Raw genomic sequence first — 12,206 nt, 5'->3', positions numbered from 1 at the left:
CGTTTTTCTCAATAAAATCCTAATTATGCAAGCGATTAATGTTTTTGGGTGATTGATGTCGTCGTGGCGCAGTTGGTGACATGCGGATGCTTATAGCATGAGATGCCGGTTCGAATATCGTTCGACACAGCTAGTAACTTTTTCACTCTAAATAATCTAATTACATCATGTCAGTGATGACAGTTTTTTTTGTGGTTGCTCTCCATAATTGGTCAAAACACACAGTTGATAAACGGTAATTTGATCCGGAAGATCCATTTATGAAAAAAAAAACCCAGTAGACAACCCGTTGGTACTCTAAATTTTCCAAGGTTTTTTAACCCATAAAAGCATTTCGGCCCTGACGACTGAAATAAACGTCGGAGATTTGGAGACCTTTATTTTGGAAGCGTAGCGATGCAGAAGTATTTAGCCATCAGATAAATCAAAACAATAAAATTATTCAAAAATATTTGAACACGAGCTTCTTTCGTCCTTCGTCAGCAGAGTAGAGCTGTATTCAAATATATTTCAGCTGCTAGTCTACCAAGTGATCTTTGCTCGGTGGTATTATCAGTAAATCTCCAATAAATCATTCTTTATCCCATCTACTTGGAGAATCCTATATAACTGCGTTTTTCGTACTGCTATATACTATGTGTTGATGTTCAATAAATAGTTATTTTATTGTATCGTATTGTGAATCATATTTTTTTTCTTATTTTATAATTTTCAAACCTTCGAGGTTTCGTATAATTAAATTCATTAGTTGAATCAAAATTTAACTCCGCACACACTTCGTAAATTGTAAATTACTTTAATTGACCAATCAGTTTAAAGTTAACAAACTAATAATAATCCATTCAATTACTAATTTCGCTTTAGCTTTAGCTCAACCGATTATTACTGAAGTGGATGATATTGATTAGCTCTTTGGGGAAATTGAATTTTAAACGTGAAACGTGTAGGTAAATACCTACATAAAATAACTCCCATCATAATTATTTAGGCTTAAAATTCAAGGTGATGAATTTTGTAAAACATTTACTTCTTTTCAACTCAAGTTTTTTTTAAGCGAAGATATGCCAAGAAAACATGTTTTACTCGTACAAAAGACTAAACAGTTAATGTATTGTATTTAATAACTAGCTTCTACCCGCGATTTCGTCCGCGTGAAATTCGGTTATCGCGCGCAGTTCCCTCGGGCACTGTGCATTTTTCCGGGATAAAAAGTAGCCTATGTCACTCTCTGGCCCATAAACTATCTCTATGCCAAAAATATAAACGGACAAACATACAAACACACATACGTTCACATTTATAATATAAGTATGGATTATTGTTTGCCTATCCACTGCTGAGCAAAAACATCTCCCCGATACTTCCACCGCTCTCTGTCCACTGCATATCTAGGTACAAGAGCCAATCCTCCAGAAAGTAATCCAATTCATCCCACCATCGCCGTCTAGGTCTGCCGGGTCGCTTTTTGGAATTAGTGGGCGTCCATTTGGTTATATTCTTGGCCCACAACTCGCCCGTCGTGCGGCAAATATAGCTAGCTCAGTAATATCCCACTTTTTTTACATAACTGGTGGTTGACCCCTGTTAAGTGCAGTGCAGATGAGGTCAAAGGTTCAGTAACAGCCTATTCACTCTAGCCTTGAAGAGGCCTAGATTCCACTTCTAGGTTCTAGATTTTTTTTTCTACATTTGACTTTTGTGTTATATAATCAGGTGAACAATTTCTGGCATGTTTTTTTAATTGACTAAGTAGATCTTCTAAGTCGCTACAGTCTTGACTAAATGGTCGTGTTATTCGGAGAGAATTAGTAGTGAGCCTTTATGACAACTTTCTTGGAAAAAATAGTTCAGCTCAGGTTCTCGAAGCATATTAGTCTAATAATATTAGTGTTTTGTCTCATTTTCTCATACAATTAATACTTTGAGAAACAGGGCCCTGGAGTTCGGAGTACGTAGCTGGTGAAGACCGCTGCTAGTCTACTCTTAGATACGGTCTGTTAGTCGCCTATTACGATACACATGAAAGAAATAAAGAAAGAAAATACATTTATTTAACACCATAAAAACATCACAATTAACGTAACAATAGAACAAAGACAAGACATACATGACGCTAAATAGGTCCCCACTCAACATATTGCCACGGCAAGCCGTGGTACTGACTTTCAGTGAGGACCACAAAGAAACAACAAAAGAAGAACATGAAGACGAAAGACATGAGAAAAGATAATATGCCCATGGGAGTATCATGCAACTAACCCCGATCTAAAGGCGGCCCGATCTAGAGCGGCAAAGAATGAGGGGCGGCAATATTGACTAATTCCTGAGATAGGAATCCAATCAAGCCGTTAGACATCCACCACCCGCCGTTAGTGTATGTATAGGGCGGCGAAAATTATCTTTTCATCACCCTTGCTCGTAAATAGTGTCGTAACATGCAAGCTACCTTGGTTGCAACCCCCCAAATAAAACCCTCGACCTTAATGGTGCTTGTCATGAAACCCGTGGTTCTAATAGACTCTCGTTCATAATTCCTTATTTACCGCCCTTAAGACACAATGTACTATGGCCCAGAGCGGCTAGATCGGGCCCTGAGGCATCTCAAATTTCAACTTATCAGCTAGACACGACATTATTATAGAATTGGTAGTCGCTTAATTTTGTCCTAACACGAGTACTTTACGAATATAAGCATCTCAAATTCCCACATATTATTTTATAAATAGGTATTTCACACACCCAGTCTTTGCAAATATAGATAAGTCACCGTGGACAATGATTGATATAGGTAAAGGACGATTAAATTTGTACGTCACTTTCGAGGACACTGAATAGAGATGTCTCTGATTCAATTAAAAGGGGTTCAGGTGGCCGTATGTATACGAGTATCATGAAGCTTCGATATTAAGGTAAATGTCCTAGTATTCTACATACTAATGCCTAATAATAATGACACCTTGTCGTCAGTTCCATTGCTAATTTGACATATAATAAACTAACTTCTATTCAGAAAAATCTGTCTTATCCCAAAGCACTTACGCAAAGACTTTTCCAAGCAGTGTCTTGGTTTGAAAGCTCCGGTCGCAGGTTATTAATTAATAAGTCTTAAATCATCAACTCGCCTCAAAATTAACCTTGCTGTTAATGGAGACGGGAAGAAGAAATTTTAACAACGTGATGAGTTGAAGTTTTCTTTCTAAAGTGCCACCAACAATTCTAATTTCCGAAATTAATTTTCTGCTTCAAATGAAGTTGATAAGACTTTGTCTTCAGCACTCTTCGTACCTGTTTATTCCTTCCTAAGCATTATACGGCAAAGCTTCTGGGAAAAATCTGTGCAGAATGAGAATTTGCTACAAAATGAAAATCTATGACAGCATTCTGTAACATTCTGTGATATTTTCATACTATCCGATAACCATCTCTACTCCCCACGCCTAGTAACAGGACCCTTGCTTGTTAGTGCTTGAAAGTGGATCACACCATTAGTGTGTAAAAGAAAAGTGGATCTAGTTCCTAAACTAACTGTTGTATATATTTGTTAACCTATTCAAAGGCGCCAAGACATTTGGTAGTAATGATTTAGCACACAAAAACCTACAAAACAAAGGGATTTTGAAATCACTCATGAAAATTCATTCTAAAATTGTGAATTAACGATCAAAAAAAAATTTTGACAAGCAAAAACAAAGAAGAGGAGTGATTTTCTACTTCCACACAAAAGTGAAATAAGAATTTTATTTTGATCGTTATTATTAATAATAATAATAACGATCAAAATAAAATGTTGACAAGCAAAAACAAAGAAGAGGAGTGATTTTCTACTTCTACACAAAAGTAAAATAAGAATTTAACTAAAATTCAAAACCATTGTTTTTCTTTCATGTGGTAATCTCGGGTGTGTAATGATCGGTATAACAACATTTGATATAATTTCAAAGGATAGGAGTTTCATAGATTTTTTTTATAAAATAAACCGAAAGTACATCAAATCGAATTAATAACAATAGAAATAAGTTTGGTTTTTAAGATAAATTGCATTAAGTATATCAAAAGAAAATTATATCAATTGTTACATTATATCAATTGTTGTTATATCCTTCGTTACGCACCGGATAATCTTACAGGTCTTTTACAAATCAACCATCTGCTTACTTGCAGCACATTTGCCGAAATTCGATCACCCGTGGAACTTTGGTTAACTCCAGACCAAAGTCCAGTTATACGTCAAAACGTGACGTTATTAATCACACCAAAAATTCATTCCTGTAACTTCAACGGAGTGTGCTTATACCATAGTCCAGAATAAAAAGCATTAAAACAAATATGTGTCTTTGACTCAATCGTTTTGACAGGTGAATTTTTCTTAATATTTTTTGTAACAAAACGGACACATCCATACAATATTTTGGGGACACATCTGGAGATCCTGTTTTTCCAGCACGGAATCATGGACTGAGTCTACCTCCCAAATTCTGTTGAAATCGGAGAGAAAAACTCAGGGTACAACGGTAGATAGAAATGCCCATTTACTCGAACTAAACTTGTCCAAACATCTATTTAGGCTACTCTAGTCAGCTCGTTGGTTTAGATGCAGTGGGATATGCTCTCAACGCAGCGAACCATTACGTCACAGGCTCGCGGCGCCCGCTCGGTGCACACTGCGCTTTCCACTTAGTTTATATAAACTAATTGAATTTTATGGGTCAAATTTTGCAAGTTCATTTGAACAAAGGTCCAGTGGCGAATTGATTTGAAATTTGTTATAAATAATGTAAGTTGGATGACAGACAAAGCAAAGTGCAGTTAACTAAGTAGAGTCAGCAAAAAAGCTTGTGTTGAAAGGGAAATTTTTAACAAGACTTATTTTGTTTTAAACAATGACAAAGATGCTCGGGAGCGTATGGCCAAGTATGGCGAGATTTAAACACTTATTTGGTTAATTAAGTAGGTACACCAAAGAAGTGTATTGTAGGAACTAGGCTATATACCGCTGGCAGGTGGTGTAACTGACCACCTGGCAGGTTAGATAGACAGCGGTATACATGCCGGAGAGCAGATTGCTCCCGATAGCCTAAGCGGCTGGTGCCATTCTATGTAAATGTATTTATAAGTTCCACAATAAATCTAAATAATTGAAAAACAACGTTATTATTTAACAGTTTAAAGTCACGCGCGTAGATCCCCAGTACCTAAGCTCTTACCAAGTTACAGTCCCCACAGTATCCAACCTAGATCCCTTTGAATAACACGGTTCCTTGTGCCGTTAGCGGTTTTAAAAATCTTATATTTCTTTGAACAAACGTTCTACTAATAAAATCAAAAAATAATAATGCTGCAAGAATGCTGGAAGTATCACTTTAAGGGATAAGTTTAAGGGATAAGAATGCTGGAAGTATCACTTTAAGGGATGACTTAATATATAGGTACATTGTTCTTATTTGAAACGATATTATTAATTTATTATTCTTGAGTTCCAGTATTTCGTGGCTGTTATTATTTGAATTAAGTCTATAGATGTCTTCACCCCCTTTCCTACCCTAAGCTTTTATCCGATTTGCTAGCGTTTCGCACCGCAACTTGTATTGATTGGTTAACTTTTTCCAAGTAAAACAAACTCAATTTGCTTCAACGTTAAAAAAACAAGACTCAACTGCGATACAAATTTGTCTCCCGTTTTTATAATTGAATAATTGACCTTCCACTTTAACAAATTTGGTTATGCGGCGGAAAATTGGATTTCTTTCTTTAACTAATAACGAACAAAAATTGTTTTGAAGTTATCTTTTCAGAAAACTTGTTTTTGTCTTGTCAGTTAAGTGACGTGCGAAATTATGGTAGTTGAACATAATGTAAATTTATTTATTTAACAAATTCTTCCGTCGTTACAATCAATCAATTTTTCCTGTTCAATAACGAGCCAATTTTTACAAGCTTTACTTTAGCTTGCCCTGTTTATTTATTTTTTTGTTTGGGTCAAAATTTGGTAGTGACATCTTAGTGGTCCTACCAGGATCGTCTCCGCAGGAGGGAACTCCACAATGGTCAATAGTACCGACTTGAAATTTGTTACGGATATGCAATTTAGATGACGATGCAAGTACAGTCAACAAAAAGCACAGTCAGCAAAAAAAACTTGTATTAAAAATGACATTTCTATCAGTTTTTATTTTTATTTTCAATTAACTACTTAGAAAGAAAGAAGACATTTATTTTTTATTTATTAATATCAAAACAAAAAAAAAACAGCAAACACATAAAACAAAAATAAAAATACACGATTTACTTAGGTGGATTACGTACGTTTTACACACACTAGGTTTTACACTTTTACGGTGTTCTAGACACAAAAATCAAACCGACCTCGACTACATCTATCTACACTTAGACACAAATTTTATATCCTGTGAAATATATATAGAAAATAATTATTCACTACTTCTTTATAATATGAAATATTGACCTTCATTTTAAATACAGATCAGGAGTTATTAATTACTATTATACCTTATTTTAGAACTGGTCACGATTTTGAATGGGTCCCAACTGTTGGATTTTAAATATTTGTCAAATACTTTTAAGATACAAACTAGACTTATTTTTCTTTAGTAATTATTTTTGATTTGCCAAATTTATCTCTTATTTTCCTTTTAGGGTACGGAGACCTCAAAAAATAGCATTAAAAAAGCCTTGCAACCTTTATAGGAGTACAGAATTTACGTTTTCATTTTCGTGGTGAAAGTAGTTTTAATATAAAAATCCTTCATAGTACCTCATAGCATGATGCACCGTACACTCCCCGTGAGAGTACACCGGCCCTCAGCCCTTCAGCCGGCGACAGCTAATGACCTACTCGTTACTATCCTATATATTACTTACGTAATAAGTATACCTGGATTTGTTTCTTACAGTGCCGAGATATGTAAAATTGGCCAATCATATTCGTTGAAATTTACACAATTTGTAAACAGTACAGTTGGAAAAATTTAATCGCGTACAAGACTTTTATGTGAACCCATGAATCGATTTGCCTACGATAATACCCTCATTCAATCGCAAACATATCATTTTTTTAATCAATTGACAGAATCTTCACCCAATATGGAAGTTTCCTAAGATACTCATTGCGCCAACTTACCAACTTCTTAACGGTGAACGGCGATCGTGACTCCAACTTACTGAAACTCGATACACATAGCAAAAGTAATCTAGCAGCAAAGTTCAATGACCACAAGCCACGGCTTCTTCGCAAAATGTTAACTTTGAACAAATGAAGTAAATGAGATATAAGGAAACTTTCTGAGTGTTATAAATGACGCGGAAGTTCTCATAAGATGATCTGATTTCGCGGTTTAAAGTTGTAACCTCAAAATAAATTTTGCTTATTTGTAAAGTTATTAAGTACGTTTCTGTATATGAACGAAACAATTTTATTAGGTATGTCATGGAGATCAGCGGAACTCAGAACGTTTCTAACTAAAACTACTTATGTGGTTCTAAACTACACACGTCACTTACTCACGTCGTTAACTTTTAAAACGGCTACGGACCCAGCGGGAATTGGAGACTTTACACAGAGTCTTTACACTTCATTATTTTTAAATGTTCGTGGTATATTGCAATTGCTATTTTCAGGTGCAAGTCCAGGTTTGAACTCATGACCCTCAGCTTCAAAGGTTATATAATACTAGGTCATAAATATTTATCACTAGGTAACCGCGGCTGTTCACTAGTATTTCCGAAACGGTAAAATTTTTAGTTTGTTATTTATTTTAAAAATGTTTAAATGAACGTAATTTTTCTCTTTGAACTACGTCATTGCGGTTACACCAACGTTAAAAAATCGGACGGGCCCCTACGTAAATGATCGAAACTTTTACTAATAAACCAATTACGCTAATAATAAAAAAAACGTTAATTTTGACTTCAAGAATATTATTATTCTCTACTTCAAAACATGAAGCCTGGTGTAGGAAAGCAATCGTGAGCATAATATAATTGAAACCAATTTGGCAAATTAACTCAAAATTTAAAATCATTTTTAAGTAGGTACGAAAGTTTCGCTGATTATTAAACATATCAAAAAATCCAATCTACCAAAATTAATGTTTTAATATTGAAAACTTTACTTCGAAGATGTATTCCATTAGTCGGCTCCTAAATGATCAAATCCTCACAAAATACGTACGAACTTTTACATTGACCAACATCCTATACACGTATGTATGCCCACGGGAGAAAGGCATTATTATCCAGGTATATTGTACCGTAATGGAATGTGTGCTGAGGGAATAGTTTTTGATCAACGTACGAAAGCGCACATAAAAATCGAAACCAGCCTCGTCACATTTTACTCTGATCCACGCAATATCCTCTAATATACTTTCATCTTTTGTTTCAGATTTGTGTACACTCGAAAAAATGAACAAGCCTCGCAAATGGGAGTTCTTAGAAAAGATCACGAGCCGAGGGTAATTTAGTCGTTACGTACCAACGCGATATTTTTTGACGACAAAATTGCAAATATTTTCTCATTACAACGAACCTTTTTGTTTTTATTACAGAAAAATGGCGTACAAAAGGATAAATCATCAAGAACTCACGGTTGCGTCTCAAACGAAGAAATATTTGCGTCATCTGTTAGTTAAAATCTCTGACACGAAAATGGTTTCACGGTTAGCTGTTCTCGTGAATAGTGCGACGTGAATTGTGGGCTGGCGATGTAGCAAGCGGCAGGATGGGGCAGTCGGCGACTTCACATAGCAACTTCACTTCCGCCAACATCTCGCTCGACGCGGATGACGTTTGCGCGGTCGCGGACGATCCCAAGTACCCGAGTAGCATTGGCATCACTCTCGCGGTCCCCGAATGGGAAGCAATCTGCACAGCCATTGTGCTCACTCTCATCATCATTTCAACGATAGTCGGAAACATCTTGGTAATCCTGAGCGTATTCACCTACAAACCACTTCGAATCGTCCAAAATTTCTTTATCGTGTCCTTAGCGGTAGCGGATTTGACAGTTGCTATTCTAGTCCTGCCTTTGAACGTAGCTTACTCCATACTAGGACAATGGGTATTCGGAATATATGTGTGCAAAATGTGGTTGACCTGCGATATAATGTGCTGCACTTCGTCCATTTTGAATCTGTGTGCGATCGCTCTCGACCGATATTGGGCTATCACAGATCCCATCAATTACGCACAAAAAAGGACCCTCGAGAGAGTTCTCCTTATGATCGGCATAGTGTGGGCATTGTCGCTTATCATTAGCTCCCCGCCGCTTCTAGGATGGAACGACTGGCCCGATGTGTTCTTGCCCGACACGCCCTGTCGCTTGACGTCTCAGCCGGGCTTTGTAATATTTTCCTCTTCTGGCTCTTTTTACATACCATTGCTTATTATGACTGTAGTCTATTTCGAAATCTATTTGGCCACTAAAAAGAGACTAAGGGATCGAGCTAAGGCTACTAAAATAAGCACAATTTCTAGCGGTCGGAACAAATGCATGCGTCGTGATAGTGATCACAATGATCAAGACTCAGTTAGTTCCGAGGCGAACCACAACGAACATCCAGGTGTGACACGTCTTATGTCTGATAGTGAAAAAAAGAAAACCTCGAATAAATCCAACTCAAAAAAGAAAGCAAAACGAAGGTATTGGGGTAAAGATGAGAAACCTCAAAATAAGTTGACGATCCCTATCTTATCTAATGAAAACTCGGTAACTGATGTTGCCGATAATGAGAACAGGAACACGTCTTCGGAGAGTAACTCAAAAGAAACACATGAAGACGAGGTGGTAGTAGTAGAGCCGGTAACGAAAAAACCGCCACCAAAGCCTCGGTTAAATCAACAGAACACTGTATACCAGTTCATCGAGGAGAAGCAGCGTATCTCTTTGACAAGAGAACGTCGCGCGGCACGCACTCTGGGTATTATTATGGGCGTGTTTGTCGTCTGCTGGCTACCCTTCTTTGTTATCTACTTGGTCATACCCTTCTGTGCTAGCTGCTGTTTATCCAACAAATTCATCAACTTCATTACGTGGCTCGGGTACGTTAATTCGGCCCTAAACCCCTTAATATACACAATATTTAATATGGACTTCAGAAGGGCTTTTAAAAAATTACTCTGTATGAAACAGTAGCTGTTACATTCGGTGCCAAAGACTGTTCGCATAATTTTGTAGATGTAAAAAGCTTATGATTTTTGTAAGCCGCTGGTTTGCTCAAATTAATTAGTTCTCTCACTCATTACAATAATATTAGAATACGAATATTAATTTGAATTCATAGAATATAACTCATGTAATGTAAATAAGACGATGGTTGGTGTGAAATTTTAAAATTTCGTGTACAGTTACAGTACCAGTTAAATCCATATAAGGTAAATTATTAGTATACTTACAGTATGTCACTCTAAATTATTATAATAGGGTGTACATGGTTACCCACCTACAGGTTTTAATGTGCATAGCACGGTAGTTGCTGTAAGAAATGGCTTCAATGTAAATACTTCGTGTTAAATTAAATATCGAATTTAAATTTAATGAATCTTTACATACTATCAACGAATTACGTTCTAATATTAAAATTGTAAATAAGCATCTGCAATTTTGAATTTGATATTGTTTATAATGTCATAATTATAATTGTTACTGGAATTGATTTTCTCAGTATTATTATGTATACAGCTGTTGACGATGTTATGTTGAATTTGTAGAAGTTTGTTGTTTTAAAATTCATATCCCTTTAAAATAATTTGAGCCCGTATTTTGAAAGGGATATTAACTGCAATTTTTATTGTTTGGAACGTTAATAAAGTACTAATTGAAGGTTGGTCTTTCATTGATATTACGTTAAACCGCTTACAGAAGTTTCATTTGATTTTTTCCTATCCTTTTTAAGGTATCATAAATCACGCAAGAAAAACCTGAAAGTATCACTTTGTTGTCCATCTGTCTGTTTGTATGTCTGTCTAGACCCTTTTTTCAGTTTCATCATATAGGAACTATCCAATACCTACTCAAGTCTGCAATCTTTTGCAGCTGTGTAGGTAAAACTTATGTTCCTAAGTTAATGAGAAGATCCAGTTTTTTTTAATGTATTTTCTTACAACCATATAATCAAAACCAGTCTGAATAGAAAACAAATCTTTGAAGAAGTAAGGCCACGGCACAAGTAAAAAGAAACGTCCGAAAACTATTGATATGAATAAAATTTGATTTTCATGAAAATTGTATGAAAGAAGTTACTCTGTGCTTGCTTGAAAACTTTGAAACTCTCTGCGCGCAAGTCCTAATCGCACTTAGCTAGTTTTCCGTACCTCAGACCACTGTACCTAGCTGTCTCATAAAACACTTTTTCATCATTTTGGAGCCATTACACCGGCAGCACCTGTTGGGAATTGCTTTATAATATACTCATAACACTTTGTCATTGTAACAGCTATATAAAACACTTGAATATACAACACTTAAACATACCCTCTCTGGGTCATATTTGTCATTCTCGAATCTGAGCTAACCATAAAAACGACAAAAACGGTCATAAACACATTTTTATTTGCAGAAATGAATTAGTGTTTTATCGTGTGGCTCGTTGAGTAATTTATGGTATAAATGGACATAGACAGGCTAAGGCATGAGTGTAAGAATATCCGTGCCGAATGTTACAAACAAAATTGGTCTCTATTTGTATGTTCTGGGCTATTAAAATGGCACATACGAGTAAGTATGCCTTCGAGAAGGTTTCTTTTATTTGGATGAGTAAGTATACTGGCAATTAAAATAGCACGAGAGGTGTCGATCTTTTTTTAATAGCCAGTAAGGTAGGTTAGGCATAGAAGGCCCATTTTTATTTAAAATTATATCCAAAATACAAACTGATCCATGGATATACTGAAAAAAAACCCAGAAAAAGAGACCAGCGCTGGGAATCGAACCCCCTACACCACCACTGGATTTCACGGGATGACTGTAAAAGTAATAAATTTGAAGTTGAAATAAAAAATACAAAAAAACGGCCAAGAGCGTGTCGGACACGCTTGAAATAGGGTTCCGTAGCCATTACGAAAAAAAATAAGTTTTACATAGGCAGCGCGAACATGGATTGGCGGTCGCTTACTCAGGTAAAATTAATGTTACTCGTATATAGATGATAAAACGTTTATTTGGTACTGCATTGACTGCAAATACACAATCA

At 36.0% G+C, this 12,206-nt stretch overlaps 1 protein-coding gene across 1 annotated transcript in view; it reads left to right on the top strand.

The window, feature by feature from the left end:
• Oct-TyrR (Octopamine-Tyramine receptor) overlaps positions 1 to 10,806 on the top strand; it is a 56,918-nt gene extending 46,112 nt beyond the window's left edge. Inside the window, exons 2-3 of the mRNA XM_074099011.1 lie at positions 8,402 to 8,471; positions 8,565 to 10,806. Of these exons, the coding sequence (XP_073955112.1) occupies positions 8,738 to 10,150 (1,413 nt within the window). The 5' untranslated portion in view covers positions 8,402 to 8,471; positions 8,565 to 8,737 and the 3' untranslated portion in view covers positions 10,151 to 10,806. The remainder of the gene's footprint in view (positions 1 to 8,401; positions 8,472 to 8,564) is intronic.
• Positions 10,807 to 12,206: the final 1,400 nt, after the last annotated feature.

The sequence above is a fragment of the Choristoneura fumiferana genome, chromosome 16, assembly GCF_025370935.1.
Source record: "Choristoneura fumiferana chromosome 16, NRCan_CFum_1, whole genome shotgun sequence".
NCBI lineage: Eukaryota > Metazoa > Arthropoda > Insecta > Lepidoptera > Tortricidae > Choristoneura > Choristoneura fumiferana.
Note: the sequence above shows the minus strand (reverse complement) of the source record. Positions and strands in the feature narration are given on the sequence as shown.